Source organism: Galeopterus variegatus, unplaced genomic scaffold, assembly GCF_000696425.1.
Source record: "Galeopterus variegatus unplaced genomic scaffold, G_variegatus-3.0.2 Scaffold4152, whole genome shotgun sequence".
NCBI classification, from domain to species: Eukaryota; Metazoa; Chordata; class Mammalia; order Dermoptera; family Cynocephalidae; genus Galeopterus; species Galeopterus variegatus.
The window spans coordinates 132,891-157,613 of record NW_007730263.1 but is presented as its reverse complement, the minus strand read 5'-3'; the positions used below and the strand labels follow the sequence as shown (position 1 = coordinate 157,613).

The following is a 24,723-nucleotide window of genomic DNA, read 5'->3' as shown; positions in this document are numbered from 1 at the left end:
ATGGATATCATCATGTCATCGCTCCTGTAATGCTAATTATACACAGGCTTTCCAGTTTCCTGAATTATTAGAACTGTCTTGATGTCACATTTTGCTTATTTCATTGATCTTTCAACATGTCCTTGGGAAAACATGTATGTGACAAGTGGTATCAAAAATAATTTGGATCATTTTCAATTTAGAAATAGTATGACTTTTCTTTAGACTTCAGGTGTTGAAAATGCACATGAAGAGCTATGGTATTTGCCCTCATGATACAGACGCGGTTCCACAGTTATGCTACAGTAACCGCTGTGCCAATTGTGTTGGCCTGAGGATTTCAAGCTGATCTTGTTATGTAGGTGGCCTAATGTGTAAGACATCATTGGGCTGGCATGAAGCCTACAAAACGGCTGAACTTCTGATGCCATTTTATTTTTTTTCTTTTTATTGGAAAAGTTTAGGAATATTGTCACAGTATCTCATTTAATAATTCCTAACATAGATCTTGGGTTGTGGTTCTATGTAATTTGGAGAGAACTTCTGTTTCCTCCTCTCTGTTTGCATACTTCCTTTGAAATGATTAGGTGTACCTGACTTGTTTCACTTAATATAATTTTCTAATATTATATTAAGTGAAACAAGTCAGGCACAGAAAGATTAATACCACATGTTCTCACTTATTTGTGGGAGCTAAAAATAAATAAATAAATAAATAAATATCAAACTAATAAAGGGTGGGGTGGGGGAAGAAGACACAACAATCACAATTCCTTGAACTTGCTAAGACAGGTAAACAGATATGATGTAGTGAGGGGAGGGGAAGAAGGGAGCGGGGAGAACAGGAACAGGTAAAGGGACACGAAAATCAACTACAATGTATATTGAGAAGTTAAAATAAAAAAAAAAATGATTAGGTGTAGTAGGTGGACCTGAAAAGGAATGAGACCACTGAACATGGACACTGCCTTTGATATGTATAACATGAACACTTTAGTAAAAACTGATCCTTAAATTATATGGATCAGTTTTAGAAGATACAATTATATTGAATAGACATGTAAAGTGGCTTCCCTCCTATAGATATTCTTTCTCTTTTAAGAGCATTTTTGTTTGAGTCTTGTGACAGACTTTTTCCCATTTTTCCTGATAAATTTCTTCACACTTAGCTCCCCCTTTTTACTGGAAAAACATGACAGTCATTTTGCATTCTTTTTTCTTTTTGTCTTCTTAGGGAATGTCTATTGCACTGTCTCCCTATCATTAGCAACTTCCTGTCTGGCACCTCTTCTTTGTGTGGAGGGAGGACAACTTCTCATATCCCTAAATTCTTCAGACTGTGTATTGTTCTTTTTTCTAAATTCTTTAGTGGGTTGCTTTTTAGCTTTCTTTTCCCATTAAGTTTTTTTGTTTGTTTTTAAATAAACTTTTAATTCTAGTATAGTTTTAGATTTATAGAAAAGTTATGAAAATAATACAGAAGTTCTCATATATCCCACACCCATTTTCCCCTATTATTGACATTTTATATTAATGTGGTACTTTGGTCCCAATTAATGAACCAATACCGATACATTATTATTAATTAAATTCTATGCTTTATTCAAATATTCTTATTTTTTCCCGGTCCTTTTTATGTTTCAGGATCCCACTCAAAGTACCACATTACATTTAGGCGTCATGTCTCCTTAGGCTCCTCTTGTCTGTGACAGTTTATTAGACATTTCTTCTTTTTGATGACCTTGACAGTTTTGAAGAGTATTGGCTAGTTCTTTTAGTTGCTTCCTGTGTGTTTCTATATATGCCCATGTGTCCATCATTGCTTTGGCATATACCCATCATTGTGTGTGTGTGTGTGTGTGTGTGTGTGTTTTGAGCACTTTCTTACTTTCTAGCACTAAAAGATACTCCAGACACATCTTGTATATTTCCTACCCTGGTCCTAAAATCAGACATTTCTCTAGGGAGCCCTGAATCCCTTTATTTGGAGTACAGTATTAGAAATAATGCTACAGGCACTGAGTGTACTCATTGCTATTGGGTGTTGTTGTTTCAAGGCCCTTTCAGCTGACAGAGTAAGGGAATATAAGTGTATACTAACTTGTGTATACATGAAATATATACTCATGTGTATATTATGCTGATGTCTCCTACTCTACTCCATTACCATATGGATTACTCTCTCTCTAACCTTTCCTCCTTGCTTGCCTGTAGCCTTCTATTCTAACAGTGAGAAACCTGCCTTCCTGTAACCATCCATTTACTTAATTATTCAACTCCAGTATGCATGTATAGTTGTTTTAGAATTGTTAACACAAACTCCCATAGGAAACAATTTTATCACCTAGAATACAATGCCTATGGGCAGTTTTGGAGTATGGAGTTATATTTGGAGTTTTACAGACTCCACTCATTTCCATGGTTACTTAGGTTAGTAGATCTCTACCCTACCACCTCCAGTGAAATTTTTTCATACATATGTAATACAGCGACCTACTTTTATTACAGTCTGCATTCTATCCGGGGATACCTTGACTTCCTAAATATATATATAGTTTGTAAGCAAAGATCAGAAAACAAGTTCTCTCCAAATTACACAGAACCACAATATATGAGTTAGAAGGAAGTTTATTCTTTCCTTATTCTCTGAGAAACATGATCGTGGGCGCATATCATTTCATATTTCAAACTCATAGCTCATTTTGTTGACATCTTATGGAGCAAATTTATAGTGATTTGGCATGTTTACTTTTTTAAATACTATTTTTTGTCTTTACTCCTTTTGAATCTTTTAGCTCAAACGAACACACTACCTTCCCCTCTTCTCCCGCCGTTTTCTTTTTCTTTGATAAGTTTTGTTAAATCAGTCATTTTCTACCTATGGGTCATTTTGTTAAATCAGTCATTTTCTACCTATTTTTGCCGATTATGTTATTTCTCTGTTTTCACTGTACTTTGCTACATAACTCTAACTTTGACTCAACTACAAATCTTAATAACATGCTGGTTAATTCTTCTGACAATCAGTGAAGTTTTAGGTAAGGCTAGAGTTAAATTCGTGCATCCTAGATTCTTTGCTAGATGAGCTGTCATTCTTATTAGCCCTGAGTTCAGATCTTTAGTCAGTCTGAAGTGCTTTTGACAGCATATCTATTGGAATTTATTTAAGTTAAATAAACTTGGTGACTAAAGTTTTATGAGTTACAATAAAGATGTTACTCAAATTAAGACATTTTATATATGTAAATTTGCTTTATAATCTCACTGTTAGTACACGTTATTGATATCTTCTGATTTATTTTCCACAAGCTTGCTCTGTTAAAAATTTCCATATGTTGTGTTTTCTATGTGGGAAGCTATGGACCATTATGTTTTTGTAGATTATTTTCATATATGTTTTGGTGTTTTCTTTCCCTATTTCTCTTACCCATAATGGTACCCAGTTAAAGTGATATCCACTTTAATCTAATATGTTTGAGCCCAAACTTTGAATTCCTGGAGTATTGTGCTTTTTCCTATATTTCCATCAAGTCTGATTTAAACTTAAGATGCAAAATGGTAGTTTTCCAGTGTGAAGAAAGAAAGTGTAGATTTGGAAATGCTAGTTGGAATTTTCCTCTGTGGTATAAATGAATTTTATTTAGCCTTTGTGGGCAGCTTGTACACAGTTTGGCAGCTCATACACAGTTTATGCACCACTGTTATGGTCCAGAATCAGGTGGGGTAGAGAGATTGCTGAGAGGTGAGAAGGGTGGGGAAGATGAAGAATTAGTCTTCACTTCCCATGTAGAAAAGGGGAGTCAGAAGAACCAGCTGTGGGTCCCTACAGAAGAGATGAATCATTGATGGTATGGGGGGAGAACCTTGAGTGTTGGTGACAGGTATGAAAAGAAATCAATGGAGCATATATAGGGATCAGTTGAAGAAGAAACAAATGTTATTTTCATAAGGATACAGAAGTAATTCTGGACTCACACATAACATTCAGGGTTGAACCTTGTCCAGAGCCAGATAAGGATAAAAAAAGGAAAACCAAACCTGAAAATATCAATTTTTATCTTAATATTTATAAATTTGTGCTTTTACCCTTCCTAGGAAAATATGATTTGCATTATTGATTTGAATTCTAATTCCCAAAATGATTATCTCTACTCCAGACACTAGATCAGTGGGTTCCACATTCCACAAGTGATTGTACAATAGGATCATCAGGAGACATTACAAAAAAGAAAGAGGTCTGTGGACACTGTGCCCAGACATTCTGATTGATCATCTGTAGGGTGGGGACCAGGAATTTGTATTTTTAAAAATAAGCTCCCCAGATACTTCTGTTGTGCCTCCATGACTTGGCACCTTAGCTGGAGTTAACAGGCTAATCCTGCTCTTGAAGCTCTAGTTTAGTTCTTTGGAAATTTGGTACCATCACACTTATTGCTAGTTGAGATTCTAAAATCTGCATTTCTCTTTCTATCTTACTTTGGAGTACGTGTTGTTGCCTTGTACTCCACCCAATTCTTCTTATTTATTTGTACTTCTCTTCAGGATTTTTGTTCTGCTCCTGACCTCCAAACAGGAACCGAGACCCTGCTTCCTTTCCTTGCCTTCAGAGTAACATGCTCAATGAAGCCTACTGGATGTTCTGTGCTCTATTCACACTTTTCCTTGTTGTTTTCTTTCTTTTTCTTTTTTTTGGCATTCTGTGTGTCTCATCACCAAATCTCCCTTATGCTGACGATTTCTGGTTTACATTGCCATCATATGCCCTGTACAATTAGAATACTATGTTTTTTCAGGTGTTCTCCTGTCTCTGGACATGCGGGCATATCTAGTTCTGGGTAAATCCCTCCTTTCTTCATCCTATGTCATTAACGCTACACAGACATGCGGTAGGTGGTTGTTCAAACCAGTGTCAGAAACACTTTAGTAAAATGCTGAGTTACTGCTATATTCTTTTACTTGAGGCGTTTAGGTAACATTTTTCTCTCCACTATTACTGTTAGGAACAGAAATCCTATTAATCACCAGGGGACAAATTTAGCCTAGGGAAAAATAAACTGGGCAATAGAGTTTGCTGCTGCAGTAGGAAAAGGAAGGCTTATGAGCTTTCATAAAGCACAGAGTCATTTTAGGATCTTTACAGAGGAGATATTGAGAATGATTTCAGCCAAAGAACAATCAGACCAGTGACAAATGATCCTGATTCTTGTGAGTTATTCCACTAGGTTATTACTGCCTGGAATTTCTGACTGAAAATACCGGATGGCCGTCACTTTTCTACTTTTCATCACTCTCTTCCTTCTGATTCTGTGCATGTCCCCACACTGTTCTAGGACAATTCCTTTGCCTCTTCATTTGCTTTTAGTACCTCAGGCTATTTTCCATTTACCTCTTTTTTAAAAAAAACCTTTATTTTTTCATTATTCTGGTTCTCAATCTTACACTTTAATATAAAGCAACAATACCAATCTGCCAAACATTTAAAAAGTTTGCTTCTCTTAATATGTCATTACATTTTTGCTTTAGAGCCATATTTAAGCTTAGTATTTTAGATGGTAAATTTAGTAATCAAGACATTCTAATTTGTTGCAAATGTACAAAACTTCTTTAACTCGGGGTTCTGAATGATCACTGGGGCTTTAGCTGTGCTAAAGTTTACTTTTGAATTAACTGCAGGAAAAGGTTTATTAATCCAGAGAAGTTTGTATATAGTATTGAAAAAGAAATATTTGCCCTATTAAAGGAACAGTTTTAAGTGCTTTGTTTCATCAATACAAATTTTTACTAAGTATCTTCTATTTTCAGGTACTGTTGTAGGTGCAGGGAGAAAAACAGACAGAAAGTAGGGAAGTGGACAATTAAAAAAAACACACAACAAATGACATAACTTCAGAGCAATGTATGTTGTGAAGAAAAGTAAGACAATAGAAAGTAAAAGAGAGTGAGAGGGCTTAAGCAATCAATACGCTAATGACAATCATTTTAAACTCATTTAAGCAGTTCATATAAGATTTCTCCATGACTATAGTATTGTGCTGTTTCAATGGTATTTCTGGATTTAAAGCTTCAGGAATGAATTTTTTAAAAAACATTATTCACCTTAATATGAAGGAGGTTGACAAAAGTTCTGGTTTCACTGATTTCTGAGTAGCAATTGTCTCAAGAAGGAGGCAGTGAGGCTTATACTCAAATGAGAGGTGTGTGTGTGTGTGTGTGTGTGTGCGCGCGCGCGCACGCGTGTGTAGAAAGAAAGAGAAGAGAGAAAAAGAGGGAGAGAGCAAGTGCACGAGGAGAATAAGAAAGCAAATGGGGCAAATTGTTCATAAATTGGTGTAAGTTGGTAAAGGAATATGGGTATTTTCTGTACTTGCAACTTTCCTCAAAGTTTGAAATTATATAAAAATAAACATTTCCAAAAATCGTTGAATAAAGTAAAACTTAAAATAGATCACAAATCCAAAGGGGCTTTCTATTTCTACTAGATCGTAGCCCCAATTATAAACAAAGAAACAAACAACAACATAAAATTAAACTAAAATAACACACATAAGTTAGTTTAAGAGCTTGTAGTCTATTTTTATACTTAAATGTATTTGGTTTTTTGAAGTATCATCCATGAAAGTACCAAATTCTATATAACCAATATCCAGATTAGAGCTGTCTATGGAGTTTATTTTCTTCAAGTTTTGTGGCCTCACTTATAACCTGATTTAGTGATATGAACCTTAAAGATGAAAGTGGAATAGTGTTGGAACACAGTCCCACTCCGTTTATCTAATGTTGCAGGGCAGTTGATATCAGAAGAGGTGATTGGTTCCTCCAATGTTCCACATTTTATTTATTTTACTGTTACATTATGATAATTTTGGACTTCCCAAATATTTCTCTGAATTCAAAAGCCTCATCACTCATTGACATATTCTTCTTGGTAGACTCTGATTTTTTGATTGCTTCCCTGACATTTTAAATACCCAGGATAAATGATTTTTCACAGTCTCTCATCAGTCATTAGATAATATTACAATGTGTTATAAAAGTGTGTCTATATTAAGTAGCAGTGCTTTCTGTATCTGCATATAGCAACCTGTGCAATTAGTTACTTAGAATTTTCACTTGAAGAAGGACGTCACTCTAAGTAGGTGTTTAGTGTTTAAATTGAGCTAATAGGTGTGTGAAGTGAACCATTTAGAAGATAATGAAAAACACTGTGTCTATAACTACAGATAGTTAAAATTATCACCACTGATTAGATTTTTAAATTAGTAGGAGGTTAGAGTGTTAGCACAAGCTAGTCCCCTCTTGGAAGGATCATTTTCAAAAATGGTGTCCATTTCAGATATTTATCTATTTAGTTCTTTAAAATCTTAGTTGTTGACAGAAATAATGGGGTTTCAGTGAATTATCTCCAGATTTCGAACATATTTAGTATGCTAAGCAAACATAGGAGACAGATAAATGTCATCTCAGGTCTTCTGCCTAAGACCTCCTTAACTTTCCTTCCTCTCCTACTCTTCCAATCCTTGCAAACACTCACATACACATTTTCATGCTGCCTTGGACCTCACAGACCCGATCCTTTGGGAACAAACTTAATAATAGGATGAATCTAGTCCTGCTAGTGGGAGGCAAGAATCCAAGTGACAGTGGCATTCACGGACCACTGTTCTGCTCTCACATTAGCATGTTTAGGCAAATAGGAGAGATTTGCAGGGTAGAGTAAATCTTGGCATTACCACATAGGAACTTGAATGCACTTATTTAAGTCCTTGGATAGTTCTGAGTAGTGAAACTGGGATGTTAGTAGTAACCTTTACTACTAAACTGGGATGTTAGAAGTATAGGCTCTACAGACAGCAGAATTTAAGTTTATAGGCCACTATAAAAGGAGAAGATTGCCTACACTAGGAGACTTGCACTTAGAACAAGGTTACCATATGAGTATACTTCAAAAAGTTCATGGAAAGATTCATATTATCTTTGAACTCTGTTTTTCCACAAACTTTTTGAAATACCTTCGTAGTCACAAGCCTAAAAAAAATCTCAAGTATCTATTTGCCTTCTAGGGCACCAGGCCAACCATTCATTCCACTGTTAGTGGGATGGAAAAAACAAACTGTGTTGATCTTTGACATGCTCTGAAAGCTAGAAAGGATATCGCAACAATATTCTGTCAGAGCTGAGAATGGGCTGGGAAGAGAAAAACCAGCTTGCTTTTTTGCTTTTAATTGTCATTCTTTTCTGCAGCACACTAAAGAAGAACTTCCAAAAGAATGTGGTATCTTTTATTATGTGTAAATTCCAGCTCTCACAGCTTCATAATATCTTTTTCCTGTGAAATACTAGATCCAGTTGACCTTTTGGATAATGCTTTTTTGTTTGCTTTCAAATATTAAGAAAGATCTCTCATATAATCTTTTATTTTCTTTAGGAGTTAAAAAGTGTTGAGGGAATGATACAAAGTTTATGGGAACAACTTCAAATTCAGACATTTTTGTTTTATAACTCTTTTGGGTCAGGTAGCCCTAAGCCTACCTATTAAGGTGTCTATAAGAATAAACGAAGTCTTTGGTACTGTTTCCTTCCTTCCCTTGCTTCTGTTTTTTACGTTCCCTACCTCCTATGTGACATATTTTTTTCCTCCCTCCCCTCCTTAAGAAGTGGAGTGCCCTTCTCTGTCTCCTCTGCTTACTCTGCAGTGGGGGCTGCTCTCCTCTGGGTGTTCCAGTGGAGAGAAGGTGAGTGACAGGATGCAGGTTGGAATGAGCAAGTTGTGCTCATAAGGCATTGAAGAGACTAGTCTGTTCTGAGAAATGATTCTCATGAGGCATTATAAGAAATGAGAACAGGAAATGATTGCTTATGCAATGTCTGTAGGATTGGTCAGTGCATCTTATTAGATATATCATGTCCAACTTAACACCCTCTTTCTTTCTTCACGTGCCCCCAAATTTAACAGTTGGAATTTTCAGTAATATCTTCTAGTCTCTGGCACTCCTTTCTGTGAATTTGTGGTATGTCTCCTGGTGAGGTAATTACAAACTTGGGTTATATTTTCTGGTTGACTCTGAGTGCTTTTTTTGGCTATTGCTTTACTTTATTCTTCCTAAGTCTTTTATTTAGTCCCTTCTGTGCTAGCTTCTGCATAAAAGAGTATCAAACACACACTCACATGCACTATCACTGTTACCACCACCATTACTTGGGCTTTGGAGTGGGGATGATTTAAGATCTTAAAGCCAAGGGCCAATCCATATTTTTTACATTTCTGTGTTAATAAACCCCTTTGAATTTAAATTAAAATTTAAAGTAACCTGAATATTTATTTGTTCACTCATACATCTACTCAACAAGTATTTATTGTATACTAAGTGCTGCCTTTGTGTAGTACTGATTTACTCACCAAGTTCAGCAGAATGCTGCATACGTTAATTATAGATCACTCTGCTCTCTTTTTCTCTTTGGACCTCTCAAGTGTTTTTTTTTTTTTTTTTTTTTTTTTTTGTAGATCTTGGGTTAAAGACACAATGATACAGAAAATAATCTGTCCCAACTCCTTAGTATCCTAGTGGTGTATCTTACTGCTGGACTTATGTTTAAAATACTGTAATCTATAAAGCCTTAATATCAGTAGGCTAAAAATCTTCATATCTTTATCTTAGCAATGGCCCACACCCAAGATTTTTTCAAAGACCTAATTCAAAACAGGAAGAGGAAACATCAAATAATGGCTTGATGATGTTTATTGAATATTCTTTATACTGACAAAATATTGGCAAGAACTAACAGTCCAACTGTAAGGGAACGGTCAATTAAAATATGGTGACCCTGCTTACAAGAGTGTTAAGCAGCATTTAAGTGAGAACTATGTGAAAAGATTACACTACAGCATGGGGGAAGTGTTCATGATGTTGTTAGAGCTCTGGTTCCTTAGGAAGATGTGCACTCAGGAAGGCTACTGGGTAGTGTCCTCAGGAACAATGGTCCAACCAGGCAAACCCCATTAGGCTTCAAAACCTGCACATAATCCTTTGTGACTCTCAGCTCCTCCCTCTGAGTCATTCTTTTTTCATGAAAGGTAGCACATGTGTGCAGCTGAGTAGTTTTATCAGACTGTTTCCTTGTGAGGATGTGAAGAAAGTAAATGGGGCAGAGGAAAAAGTCAAAGTGCTGTGCAGATGCCATCATGACAGAGGTCTTAGCTGGTCTCTTCAGAATTGCACCTGACTGAGGGAAGAAGACGGAGCCTTTGTATCACAACTCTCCTCCTTCCAAAGTAACTCCCTTTGGATGCAGGCAGCCCTGGGGAGGGGACAGGATCTTGGACAGGCAGCTGTCTTCAGCTGAAGCCAATGCCCAGAGCAAGACTCAGCTGAGAGTTGACAGCTACAAACATTCCCAGCATCCATTAGAGATGAAATAGCACATGAAAAGAAAAAAGCTAAACACAAAGTGTTTGTGTACATTATGAACATTATGAATCCAATTATGTAAAATGTGTGTGGGTATGTACAAAAACTGGAAGGGGTCTCAGAGAAAATGACCACAGCCATGTTACAAAAGTGGAAGAGTTCGTAAGAACACACCCTTTCACCCACTAAACAATGAAAATCAGATTATAGTTTCCTTTATAATAATGAGGAAATTCAGAGATGTATTGTCTCCTCCTCTCCCAATTTTAAAAGTAACCATTTTTGTGAATTTTTGTATGTCTCAGGCTCTCCTTTGTGTTCTATTTGTGGAATATGTCAGGGTGTGGTAGTAGCAAACAGCTTAGTATTCTGTCAGATCTACTTTGAGATCGTAACAAATACGATAGTTCCTCTGCTTGGGGAGCTAAGTTCAATGATTTCCAGGGTGGCCTCACTCACGATGCTGGAGTCGGTGGCTATGAGTTCAATCCCTACATGTGCCACTGATTTCTCATTTTCATGGCCCTAAATTGCTTCCTTACCCAGCCCAGCATCTTATATATGCACGATCAAAAGGGAATTGGGTGTGAAAAATGTGAATGGTGCAAGACAAAGAAATCAAATACGATACTGGAAAACAGTTTGAAGTGTACACTCTAGTGAGGAGGAATAAATACAGATATCTATTTTCCCAAGTCAGAGCACACACACACAGAAGACTATAACCCTGGCATAATAGCTTCTCACATTGGCTCTCCTTATCTGAAATACACTTCCTATTTCTCTACTGCTTTCTTGTTTCCTTCAAAATATAACTCATGTCTTTCCAGATCACACATACTTTGTGTTTTTTCCTAATGTACTCTTGCTTTCTATATCTCTTTTAAACAGTTCTTTAGAACTGCCTTTAATGCATCTTGAATTAGTTCTTTGAAAATATGAAATGAGAAGACAAAGGAGAGCACGAGAGCTATTTTCAGGTACTATAAAGGACTTCTGTGAGGAGAGGAGGTAGATTTGTTCAAATCACCACGGAGGATATAACAGAACTAGTGGACTAAAGTTATAGGAATAGATTTTGCCTTAGTTGGTAGAAGGAAAGAACTTTGTAATTGCTATAGATATTTGGTGTTGGAAGAGCACACTTCACGAGCTACTCATCACCGGTGGTGTTTAAGCAGAGAAAGTATGACTATCTGTGAGGACCACTGTATTTGAGGGAGGTTGGACTGGGTTATCAGTGAAGTTCCAGTGCACTTGATGGCTTCATGCATCAACCTTCTATGAAATGCTGTATCCACAAATTCTGTTTTAAACAAACAAATGCATAATTTTATCCTTTCATCCTCCAGAAGTATAAAACTATTAGGATTGCTCATGAATGCTGTTAAAAGGCTGTCATATGCTACATCATGGACACGTAATTACATATTAATTTCTGTCACACTTAAAACCTGATGCTATTTCAGAACTTTGGCTAATTATTTTTAACTAATTCAATAGGAAAATTGTAAAAAATTCAGATTCTCATCAATTTTATTTCTTCAGTACAACACAACTTTTATTCCAAAAATTAATCCTCTGTATACAAATTGGACAGTAGCATCATTCCCAAGACTTGGTTGGAGCAGCTGAGGAGGGCAAATCACAACTCAGTGACTGTGAAAAGCATAACAATTAAAGAGGCATTTGCAGTGATTAACAGTTCTGAGTAAGCCCTCTGAGTGTCCATCCGTGTGGAAATTATGCTCTCCTGCTGCCACTGCTGTGGCCTCCAATTCGAACAAGGCTAGTCATCATCTGCGGAAGTCAGAATCTGTGTGTATGCATAATATTCCCCTGTCCCTCCTCCTTAACCAGCAGGTAAAAGACTGATGAAAGGTGCAAGTGTGGGAAGTGATAAGAGTACATATTTGTAGGGGGATTCCAAAGCCTGTGAGCCACTGCCATATTTTCACAAGTTGGCATATTGCATTTCAGACGCAGGAGCCTGGTGTGGGTACAGAGCTGAGGCAGGTGTTCCTGCAGCTCCTCCTGCTAATTTGCTCGTGTCTGTTCTTTGACTCTGCCTCATGCTGCTGCTGGGCTGCTGCCTTGGTATCTTCTATAGCAAAGTGCCAGGGTGCTGAGGAAGGAAGTCTGGGAAATGTGATGAGCTCTTTGTCACCTGCAGGTGGCCAGCATCTGATAGCAGGCATAGCACAGAGCCCTGATAAGGCTGCTGGTTATGCATGTGCTTCTCTGAGTCTATCCACTTCTTAGTACTCAACACCTGTGGCTATGTGTTGGCAAAGGAACAAGAAAGAATAAGCATTCACACCTATTCAATTAGTCATTTGACATAACTTGTCCAAGCTTGTGTAAAAAGGCCTGCCAGTGAGTGGTATGAAAAACAGCAATGGAAAAAACCAGCTGTGCATGCATACATATATAAGTATATATCTACTATATATTATGCAGTATATGCATCATATTATAGATGGAAATTTGGTCAGCATACGCCCCTGTTATTTGCTCTTATAGCACTCTGCAGCTTATCATCATAGCACTCATTGTCCTGCGTATTTATTTGTACAGTTGTCAGATTATGTGTATGATTATTGGATTATTCTATCTGTCACGTAGCTTAATAAGGGTAAGGCTCATTTCTATGCTGATCACCACTGTATCCTCAGTGTTTAGCACTGAGACTGATGTTCAGGAAGCTCCAAGAGGTTCATAATGGCTGGTGCAGAGATGTGACCTGGGGAATTGAGAGAGATGAGGATGGGCCAGTAAGTGAAGGCTGGATCAAGCCCTGCTGAGTTTGGGCTTTGTTCTGCAGGCAACGAATAGTCAGTCATCGTAGGGCTTTAAGAAGAGAAGTGATATGATAAGATTTATGATTTAGAAAGGTTGTATGGAGAATGGATTGAAGAGAAATTGGGAGAAAGTGGAGAAATTAGAGGGCTGATGAAATAATTCTAGGCTATTGATCACAGTGGCCTAAAACCAAGTAGGTAGTATTTAGGATAGAGAGACATGTAGAAGAATATCAGGGGAGATGTATCATGAACACACACACACACACACACAAACACACATACTTGCATTTTTACTAAAGCCAAATCATATTCTATACATTACTCTGATAGTTTCAATTTAGCTTTATATCATATAAAATCAAATATGTCTTTGTGTCTTTTTTGTATGTTTGGTTAAGGAGTACATAGAGTCACCTAGATTTTCTTCTGAAATATTTATTGGTTTGTCTCTTGCATTTTAAGCTTTTAGTTGATCTGGAATTTTATTTTGTTTGAGATGTGAGATGGGATTTCATTTTATTGTTTCCCAGATGGCTAGTGCCATTTAGTAAATAAAACATTCTTTGCCCATTGAAATGAAATACTATTTTGTGATATATTAAAACTTCTCACATACACAGATTTACTTCAGCTAAAGGATATAATTTTATTCTTCTTTCCAATGTGTATATTAATTATTTTATTTTCATTTCTTAGAGTCTTTGCTAGAACCTCCAAGATAATATTGAATGACAATGTGATAGCAAGGATACTTGTCTACTTTCTGATTTTAAAGTGTTTTTAATATTTCACCATTTAGAGTAAGCTTTGCTTCTGATTTTTGAAAAACAGCTTTTATTATATTTGAACAGTTTCTTTATATTCCTATTTTACTCAAAATTTTTATTAAGACTGTTGAATCTCAGACTTTTCGGAATCTATTGATAAGATCATATTATTTTCTCATTTAATTTTATGACTGTAATAATATATGCTGATGATTTTATACTATTGAACTATTTTTCATTTCTGATATAAACATTACTTGGTAATGATGTATTATTCTTTTTATAAACTGCTAGATTCTATCTGCTACTATTTTAGCAAACATTCAGGAGATAAATTCATCTTAACTGTATCAAGTTTTGACATTCAAGTTATATGAGCTTCATAAAAAGAACTTCCTAAAAAGAAAAATTTAAAAGTAGTTTTAAATTTTTTCTATGGCCTGAAAATATTTAAGCAAATTTGGAATTATTTATTTTTTTTCTTAAGGACTAGCCAGAACTCAGGTTGCCCATTTCTTCTTAGGTCAATTTTGGGTCATTTGTATTTTACTAGGCAATTGTCCATTTATATTACATTTACAAATTTGTTTGCAGAAAGTCGCATACGTCTTTACTATTTTTTTTGAAATTTCAAGATATTTATTTATTAATTTTAAAAAGGCAATAAGCCCATTACATAGTAATATGTATTTCATATACTTATAAAAAGTAATTGTATTTAAACAAATCTTAGTGAAAATAGAGGCATTGTTTTATGTGTATTACAAGTCTCATTAACACCAGACTTACTAAAAGATGGCTAGATTCTCCTATCTGCTTTTACATTCAATCTGTTGTAATATGCTGTTTTAGTTAAATTAGATGAAGAAAATCCAGCCTCACACAGCTATGTGATTGGAGAAGGGAAAAATATATTAATAGCCCTTTTGATACTATACCAAGACCAAACAAATGATAGTTTTTTAAACATTTGTGCACAATGTGAATCTAAAACCTTATCAATAATCTTTTGAACTTTGTTACGTTAAAGTCCACTGATCTTGTCCTGCCCTTTGAATGCATCTTCTACTTTTCTCCTCGCCACTTCCTTCCCTTTTTCTTCCCAGCTCCCTAACTCGTGAGTTTTGTAGAGACTGTTTAGTTCCAGATTATGAATAAAGTTTACCTTGCAGTAGTTCAGTTTTTTCCCCTTTATATTTCAGTATTATTTATTTAACATTTACATTACAATTATCCAGATAATATGTCATTATCTATAATGTAGGCATAATAGGTATATAATGTGCAGATATATTGTATATATGTATGTACATGTATAAATACACAATATATCCACACATGATACACACATGTATATGATGTATACATACACATACATTAGAGAGTGTGTATGTGTCTCTATGTATGTGTTGCAAGGTTCGCTTCATTGATCATCAGCATGTCTACTTTTTTTCATCTTCTCTTACCTGAATTCCTCTAATCCTCTGTTCTTATTCATTTGTTTGGTTAAAGTGTTTTCTTCATTGTTTTTCTCTGGTGTTTCACTGAGTGATATAGTCTCTGAATCTTTACCAGGTATCTTGGCTGCATAATGAACTCTTAGATTTCAGTTCTCTCAGTATTCTACCTGTTTTCCTACCATTAGTTTTTAGTGTTGAAGGTAAGTACAATTCTTATTCCTTTATTCATTTACTTTTTAAATTATTTATTCTTCCTTCTTCATCTCAGTTTCTTCTGGAATCTAACTAGATATTCCTAGAGGTGAGTGTGTGTGTGTGTGTGTGTGTGTTTCTTACCTATCCTAGTTCAAACTTTTCATTTTCCTTCTGTAGATTCAGTATTTTCTACAGAGGAAAGTCTCTGTATAATCATTCAATTAAAGTCCTTTCTATAAAGGTTCCAATAATGGTTCCTTTTTCTCATTCTGCATCATGCTGTTTTTACAAGTTGTACTTTTCCTGAGTTGTTCTTCCAAATCTGTTTATAGTCAGCAGAAGGATCAGAGATGAATATCTATACTACAAGAGACTATCTGCTATTTTATAAGAAAGGCACAGAAGTGTGCTTTGTAATTTGAAAGGAAGGAGTAACAATTGATAGTATTGGAGTGTACCTTTATGATACTCTTCTTTTTAGATGGAATTGCTAGGTGAAAAAGAATTATTTTGGAGTACTCAGTGGTTGGCTTCATCTCCATTATTTCACACTTCTCACTATTAAAATTTGTACCCCATGTGTATTTTAAAGCATATCTTAAAAAATTTTTAAAATTATAAACTGTAAACTTAACCATCACAAATAATTTTGTGCCTGAAGCATGTCATATGCTTCTAATAATACCTATTTCTTCGTGTATGCGAGAATTAATCTTATATATGTTAGAAGATTTTCCCCATTACTATGCTTGCCAAACTTTTTGTTAGCTAAAAGATATCAAAGCCCTGGTTTTTAGAATTTGTGTCCTGTTTTTTTAAAAGATATAAAATTAAAAAGATAAAAACAATTGATTTAAGTTCACCTATACTTAAAAATAAATATATGAATATGCTATATATTTTTGGGGTGGCAGAGATGCCACTAACGCAGGTGGTAAAAAGAAGGATAACGTGCCTTTAAAATGGTAACAAATCATTGTTTTTACCTTTACAGATTAAGAGTAAAATTGGTAGGAACCTTCTTTTTACAATTACCCACCACTTTGACTTACTCAACTATAAAGTAATCTGAAACTACAAAGGTTTTATCTCATCCCAACAAAGATTCAAATGAAACTGTACTGATAGATCAGATTCAAAACAATTTCCCTTAAAATTATAATTTGAGTAGTGGCATTTCTTTTTAGCTTTTCTCCTTTGTTATTATTTAGACATGTATAATATTTACCCTTAAATCTTCTCTGAGAGGCAGAAATCAACTTCTGTTACTTTTTTGTAGATTGGCGTGACACTAGGATAATATTTTTACAAAAGTGTCATCTAGTTTTCAGACTTAAATGACAAAAGCCTTATAGTCTTGCTGGATAACATAATTATTTCTCTAAAAAAAAAACCTCCTTAAAATATTGAAATCTCTTCACAGTTTAGAAGTGAGATACCGCATAGTTGTACTTGAGTTACCTCACTTAGTTATTAGGTTGATGAAGACTAGGCAACTAATCAAAAAATAATGGTTAGTCTTCAACTCACAGAAGTGAGTAGTTGGTTTGTATTCAGCTCCTTGGTTAGAGTTTAAGCAACTTGAAAGTATACTTTCTGCTGTGGCATTTTCCCATGTTAGTGAAGGCTGATGCCCTTGCTGGTTGATAGGGATGGTCTCTGGACCTAGAAAGAGGCTTATTTCCCTCTTTTATTAATAGAACTTCTCCCAGATGATCCATGATTTTATTCAGTGCTGTATCTCTCTTTCCTCACTTGGTTTTCAATGAAGGCAACATTTCCCTTTCCAAGCATGGAGTTCATTTTTTACAACTTTATAAAATAAGTAATTTTAGACTTTAGATAAAACTGATTTGGCTAAAAACTAATATTTCTGTTTCTTTGCCTGGTAAATATTCCTTACCCACTGCAGGCAGTCTTCTGTCTCTACTCCTCCACTAAAATTGCTCTGTCCAAGGTCCCCAAAGATCTGACAAATCCAGTTGACAGTTTTCTGTCCTTATCTTACTTGACCTTGCTGTGGCACTTGATAACTTTTGACGGCTCCTTGTTACTTCTTTCTATTGACTTTGGTCATGCATTAGTTCATTCAACATCCAGCCAGTATTTAATGAGCCAGTCAGAATACTAGGCATTGATGACATATATGTGCATGGAGAATAAGTGCAATGTAACTTAATGACCATTGTTATATAACAATGTGCAAGACATGCATGATTTTTCCCCCACACAGAGGTTTTACTCTTTGATACATTTTTATTACACAAGAGTTCATATTAGACTTCACTTCGAGACCTGGCTCTGCTACCTACAGTTGTGAGAACTTAGGCAAATTTCTTAACATTCTTCACCTGTAAAATGAGGATGATTAAAAATACCTACATGGGAATTTTAAAAAAGGATTAAAAAATCTATGAAAACTAGGACAGCCTAATTCAGTCAATATGTTCTTCTTTTAAAGACATCACAACTTCTCTGGCTAATGTCTTTGACTCTGGCCTTGAAAATCTCAAGTCCAACTTCTGCAATGCTGACTAATTAACAATTCATCTCTGACTCCTGCTTCCCTGTCATTACACACTGACCGTGCTGAGCTCCCACACTTCCCCACTTCATCCGTATCCATTACGGTTCATCTGCTGGAGTGCTCTTCTCTTCCTTGTGGGTGTTTTGAACACCTACTATATCTTCAGGTCTTCCTTCACACATTATCTCCTCAAAGAGAGGCAAACATTCTTTGTTTCTGTACCTCTGTAGGTATTCCTGTGCACCTCTGTTACAGCCCAATCACAATGTAACTTAATGACCTGTAGGGGCCCATGAGAGAAAAGAAACTGTCTTTTTTTCTTAGTGTTCCTAGATGTGACACAATGGTGACCTTAAAAGGTTGGTAATATTTGTCAAACGAATACCTGATGAGTGCTTAGTTTCTATGAAAGAATAAGTGCTTATTTTCCATGCACCAGGCATTATGCTAGTGGTAGGTATGCAGACATAGATAGAACAAGGTCCTTGTCCTCAAGAAATGCACAATCTGAGGTGGGATGAGATAGCAGGTAACAGTCAACAGGCCATGTCATGAATGAACAGATATTATTTCATTTACAGCTAAGGGATACCAGCATTTAGACTGTTCACCTTTTTAAGGAGGTGAATTAATATTAATTTGCAGATCTAACTTTTAACTTACCCATTAATGAGAGCAGTTTTGTAATAAATTTTGCCTCTTGAGGAAATGTGTTCTTGTAGTCTCAAATGTCAAACTGTCATAGCATCTTGCGATATGAGGAGATGAGCGTTGTCTATAGGTTTCAAGTGATTTACTGTAAGTAGGGGGTTTGCGTCAATCATAGGCAGAACACTGGGAGTCAGAACTGTATCATTTGTCTGAGGTGAACTACTTTGTCTGTGCTTTCTGAATTTTGTGAGATAACATTTAAAATGGAGGACTTGGCTATTGATTTGGAGTATATTCATAAAAAATGAAGTGATCTTTCCCAGTTTGAATTTTCCAAACTCTAAGAATTTTTTTTTCTTTTTTTCAGATCTTGTGCAGTTTGACAATTATGGGAATATAAATCTTTATTAGTTAATTGAAAATTATGTTTTATACAGAATTATTGTGTGTAATACTTTCATGTAATACTCAGAACAACCCTGTTTTTGCTTAGTGATAGAAAAGTCACTTTAGCATCCTGGTTTGCCTAGTATCATCATTTGAAAATTAATAATCATTGTATCTTAAAATACAGAGGTACTTTTTAAAGCAGCAAGGATTTCTAGTTGATAGAATCTTGCACATAGAGTAATTTTTATTTCATTGCCTTTGGTGAATTTACTGACTTGTTATTTTCTAGATGATTCTTTGGGATTTGGGGAGTGGAAATAGAACATAGCTTAGTGTATAGTCTTTATATATTGTGTTCTTTACTTAATAACTGAAAGGGAATTTTCAATGTCATGAGAAATTTAAGGTAGGAACAATTCCCTTATTCTCTTCTGTGCATATAGACCCTAAATTCTTTGAATACACAACACTTCAAAGTTTAGAAGGAATCCATGGAATATTTTCAGTGTCACATGGAATATTGTAGTTCAGAAAATATAGTCAGATTATAGGAATTTTTATTTATTCTGAATTTAGTTTTTAATAAGAATTTTATAATTGGAAGGTTTTATAGCAACAAAGAACATCATCATCAAATGTGGACAGGAATTTAATTTGTATGTGTTAGAATTTTTTAGTTACAGCATAGTGATGGCATTGTAATGGTTTGGCATAGAAAGAAATTTTAGTGAAAAAAGAGAACGAATTTTCAGACAGATAGTAATCAAACCATGAAAATATGGTTTGATTAGCCAAAAGAGATGAGAATTTTAAGAGGAAGAGATAATCAGTAGTGTCAAATTAAAGGAAAAATGAAAAACAAGGTTAAATAAGGTAAGGACAAAACAGTATATATTGGTTTAAGTAATTGTGAAAGCAGTTTCAACAGAGCAGTCAGAGCAGGAGCCCAGTTGCAGTAACTATCATCTTGTTTTCTCTCTTTCACACTAGAGAACTGGACAGATAAGTGCTATTATTATCCATTCTGGCTGGTGTTATTATTAGTAAGTGCAACATATGTTGAAGATTAATCTTGTAACCTGGCAATGTGAGATGAGTGGTGATGTTTTTATCTTAACTGAAGACTTTCTCAGCTAGCCTTGAACATCAAATCTATGAAAACGGAATTAATGTGAAATGCTTCTTAATAAAGGGACTGACTCTCATTTCAGTTTTCTACTTATTTTCATTTCGCATTGATTTTAAGAACTTTTTTGTTCAACTGACCTCTTAACTTGGCTACCACAATTTTTAGACTCTACAGTAAGAGCTCAAAGAATATTTGGTGTGTTTTAACTCTACTTTTTAAATAATATTACTGACTGTTCTATTGGCTCACTTCTGGATGGGGGGATACTAGGGGAATGATAAAGGTAGGAACAGCAGGCCATAGACAGCCGAAATTGCTCTGCACTCCAACAGGGCACTAGCAAAATGACCTGCTGTCTTTTCCCAGTCCTGCTTGATTTGCAGGACTTCCTGATAAGATGGGGTAGACCGGGCAAGAAAATATAAATATGTAAACTACATGTGTTGATTTTAACCAAAGTCAAGGAAGAAGCAATAGAGTGACTCTATTTAGAAGCTGTCTTTAGCATGCAGACTCAACTCTTTTCTATGTGTTGTATTCCTCTTTAGATCATAAATTCTTTCCATATTTTTCCTCAGATCATCCACAAGGGTGGATCTCACTAGGTCACATGTGATCCTGCTACTAATTATTCTGTAATGCATTATGTGCATTGCTTTATTTATTTTTCATGATAATTCCCATACTATACAGTGGAGTCCTTTTGCCAGGGCATTTGGGAGTGAGTATGTACTGAGAAAACTTAACAAAGTCTTTTAATTCTCAGACTTCTACTCACTCTTAGTTGTCCTCACATTGGTGCGTGAAAGAATCCAAGTCATTCCACAGCTCTGCCAATTTTAATTTCTTGTTTTGTCTCTCAATCCCTGAGGTCTAGCTGACCTTCATGACTTCCCCTGAGATTGACAACATAGGCCCTCTATTTCCACTAGACAACTTGATCCTTTTCCCTACATATGTACCATAGGCTCCCTCTCTGGTTGATATTTTCCACTTAATGAATGCATTTTGATAAGAAGTATGATGGTAATATGGATAGGATATGGACATAATACAGAGGCAATCTTGGATATTCTATAAAGATTGGGGAAATCTTTAAGAAAAAGAAAAATATTTGTGATAAGTTCAGGAAGTACAAAAGGGTATCGAAAAGAAAAGTGAGCAGCAAGATTAGCAACACTTAAAAACTCATGCTCTGCGAGTGAGGGGAAGGAAGGGATAAATGCAGAGTATAGAAGATTTTTAGGGCAGTGGAGCTAGACAATGGTGGATACACGTCATATACTTTTGTCAAAACCCATGTAATGCATAACATCAAGAGTGAATCCTAATGTGAACTGTGGACTGTGGGTGATAATAATGTGTCAATGTAGGTTCATCATTTATAACAAATATATGACTCTGGTGGGGGATGTTGATAACGGGGGAGGCTGTGCATGTGTGGGGGCAGAAGGTATTTGGGGCACCTCTGTACCTTCCTCTCAATTTTGCTGTGAACCTGAAACTGGCCTGAAAAATAGAGTCTATTAAAAATAAACAAAAAAGTTTTTGCTCATTTATATCTTAGAAGCTTCCAGTTGATGAACCGAAATTTACTTTCTCTGATTTCAGATGAATGAATTAACCTATGTGGGAAATTTGTGGGCCCAAGGAAAATACCTCTCTTGCTTCATTCACTAGCTATCTCTTTTGATAAGCATTTAAAAAGATAAATTCAATTATTTATATTCTACTTCACTAATATTTGCTTCCCATTTACCTGTAGGTTTGAAGTTTGAGGAAATTCAAGAAAGATTTGGAGAGGAGTTCTTTAACATATGCTTTGATGAGAATGAGAGAGTCCTTCGAGCTGTAGGTGGCACATTGCAGGACTTTTTTAATGGCTTTGATGCTTTGTTGGAACACATTAGAACTTCTTTTGGAAAACAGGCCACTCTGGAGTCACCATCTTTCCTATGCAAAGAGCTCCCTGAAGGTACTCTCATGCTCCACTACTTCCACCCTCACCATACTGTGGGATTTGCAATGCTGGGGATGATCAAGGCTGCAGGAAAGAAGATCTATCGGCTGGATGTGGACGTGGAACAGGTTGCAAGTGAGAAGCTGTGCTCTGATGGCTCAAATCCAGGCAATTGTAGCTGTCTTACTTTCCTTATCAAAGAATGTGAAAATACTAATATTACGAAGAATCTTCCACAGGGGACCTCTCAAGTTCCTGCAGACCTCAGAATTAGCATCAACACCTTCTGCAGAGCCTTCCCTTTCCACTTGATGTTTGACCCCAACATGTCAGTCCTTCAGCTGGGGGAGGGCCTCCGGAAGCAGTTCCGATGCGACACGCACAAAGTGCTCAAGTTTGAGGACTGCTTTGAGATTGTTTCTCCAAAGGTTAATGCCACCTTCGAAAGGGTCCTGCTGCGACTGTCCACCCCTTTTGTGATTAGGACCAAGCCTGAGGCCTCTGGCACTGAAAATAAAGACAAGGTAAGTGGTTGTGGACTTGAGAGGGTTGATAGAAACTAGAAGAGTGAATAATTATTTCAGTAAATTACATGCTGGCTGTACTTGTAATTATTTAGGCAAGAGAGCATAAAGTGGCATTTAGAAGATTACTGGTCCCTGGATGTATGTAAAAAGATTTGGCCCCATTCCCAGCCATTTTGCATAATGTCAGCCTCATCCATTAATTTATTTCAGCATATAAAAAGAAGACATTTATTAATACTAGCCATAGCAATTATAAAAATTATAGGACTCACTAAAAACCTGATAATGTAAACTCATGAATATTTCCTTTGACTGAAGTCAAACTATGAGAGAAAATGTATTTCAACATTGTGGGGCTTGACTACCTTATTCTTAAAATAAATAGGTAAAATGAGAGTTGTAGAAACGATTACAAACTCTGTGAATGAATAATCTACACATATCCTGAAGGGCCTGCAATAATAAACTAAATAAATGAGGAAATAGCCTCCCGAAAGCAGAGCCAAAAATATTTTTGAGGACTTTATACTGCATTAATTTCATAATTGATTAATTTTTATAATTTTGAAAATCAATGAAAAAATTTTAAGCAAACTCTTTGAGAAAGACGGAATGATGCACATTCATTCAGTATGATTGAATCAGGTGATTTAGGAAACTTATTCAGTGATGTTTTTATCACATAATTTCAGCGAATTGAAAACATTGATGGATAGACCTGGATTTCAGTTTGGCACATTTGGATATTTTCGTCTGAATGGATTATTATTATTATTATTATTTGATCACACAGTGATGTTTTAAGTAATATTTTCCACATGTGTATGTTGTTTATGTTTAATGATTGCTATCCATTTTGAAGCCTTTTAGAATGAAAGAAACATATTGAATGTGTACTTCTGTCCACATTTGTAGTTGCTTTAAAATTGGAATCATTCTATCTTTTTAATTTAGGGAACATTAAACTCATCCATCTTGTTTTACAGAAATGCAATATTTGGCTAGAAGGGTTTGAAGCATTTTTGGCCTTTAGAATTGAAGTCAGTACTTTCGAAAATGTGCCTGGACTGGATTATATTATTACCAATGTTAATTGCTTTACATATTTATAGATTTAGAAAAATTCATTCCATTTGATGTTACTGCTTTAGATTTTTTCCCCCTATATTTCATTTGGCTTGTATTTCTATTTAATTTGTATACCAGGGTAAGAAATAGACATAATGAAATGATGACTCAAATGTCAAGGCCCCCTGCCAATTCCAATAATAAGGAACTGTGCTCACTGAGAAGATACAATTATCATTTAACAATGTTAGTGGAGTTTAAAAATAGAGAAATAGGCAGGATTTTTAGTTAGAATAAAGACAGTAATCCTCTTAGCCTTATATTTACATTTCTTCTTACTCTCCTGGTTTGCCAGAATAAGACATTTAGGAGGCTACAGTTTCCCCATATTGAAGCTATAGTCAATAAAGTTGAGGTATAGAGTCTTAACCAGATGCATAACGTTTTTGAATTAGTATGTCACCAAATTCCATATTTGTAGTTTCTTAAAACATGGACAGAAGAAAAAAAATCAAGCTTAAAAATTAGGCTCTTGTTGATAAATTTAAAAAATAATGAGAAGAATGTATTATTTTTATCTTTGTTATTTTTTATAATTAACAATTTAAAAATTTTATTTATTTATTTATATATTTATTTTTTACTTAAAAAAATTTTTTACTTTATTTTGTCAATATACAATGTGGTTGATTATCGTGGCCAGTTACCAAAACCTCCCTCCCTCCTCCCTCTCCCCCCTCCTTCCCAACAACCTCATATCTGTTCGCTTGTCATATCAACTTCAAGGAATTGTGATTGTTGTGTCTTCTTCCCCCCCCCCCAGTTTTTTTTTTTTTTTTTTTTTTTTTTTTTTTTTTTTT

General features: G+C 35.4%; 1 protein-coding gene across 1 annotated transcript in view; it reads left to right on the top strand.

The window, feature by feature from the left end:
* The window catches only part of GUCY1A2 (guanylate cyclase 1, soluble, alpha 2), a 165,871-nt gene that overhangs the window by 30,912 nt on the left and 110,236 nt on the right, over nucleotides 1-24,723 (top strand). Inside the window, exon 6 of the mRNA XM_008586840.1 lies at nucleotides 22,074-22,792. Coding sequence (XP_008585062.1) covers nucleotides 22,074-22,792 — 719 coding nt within the window. The remainder of the gene's footprint in view (nucleotides 1-22,073; nucleotides 22,793-24,723) is intronic.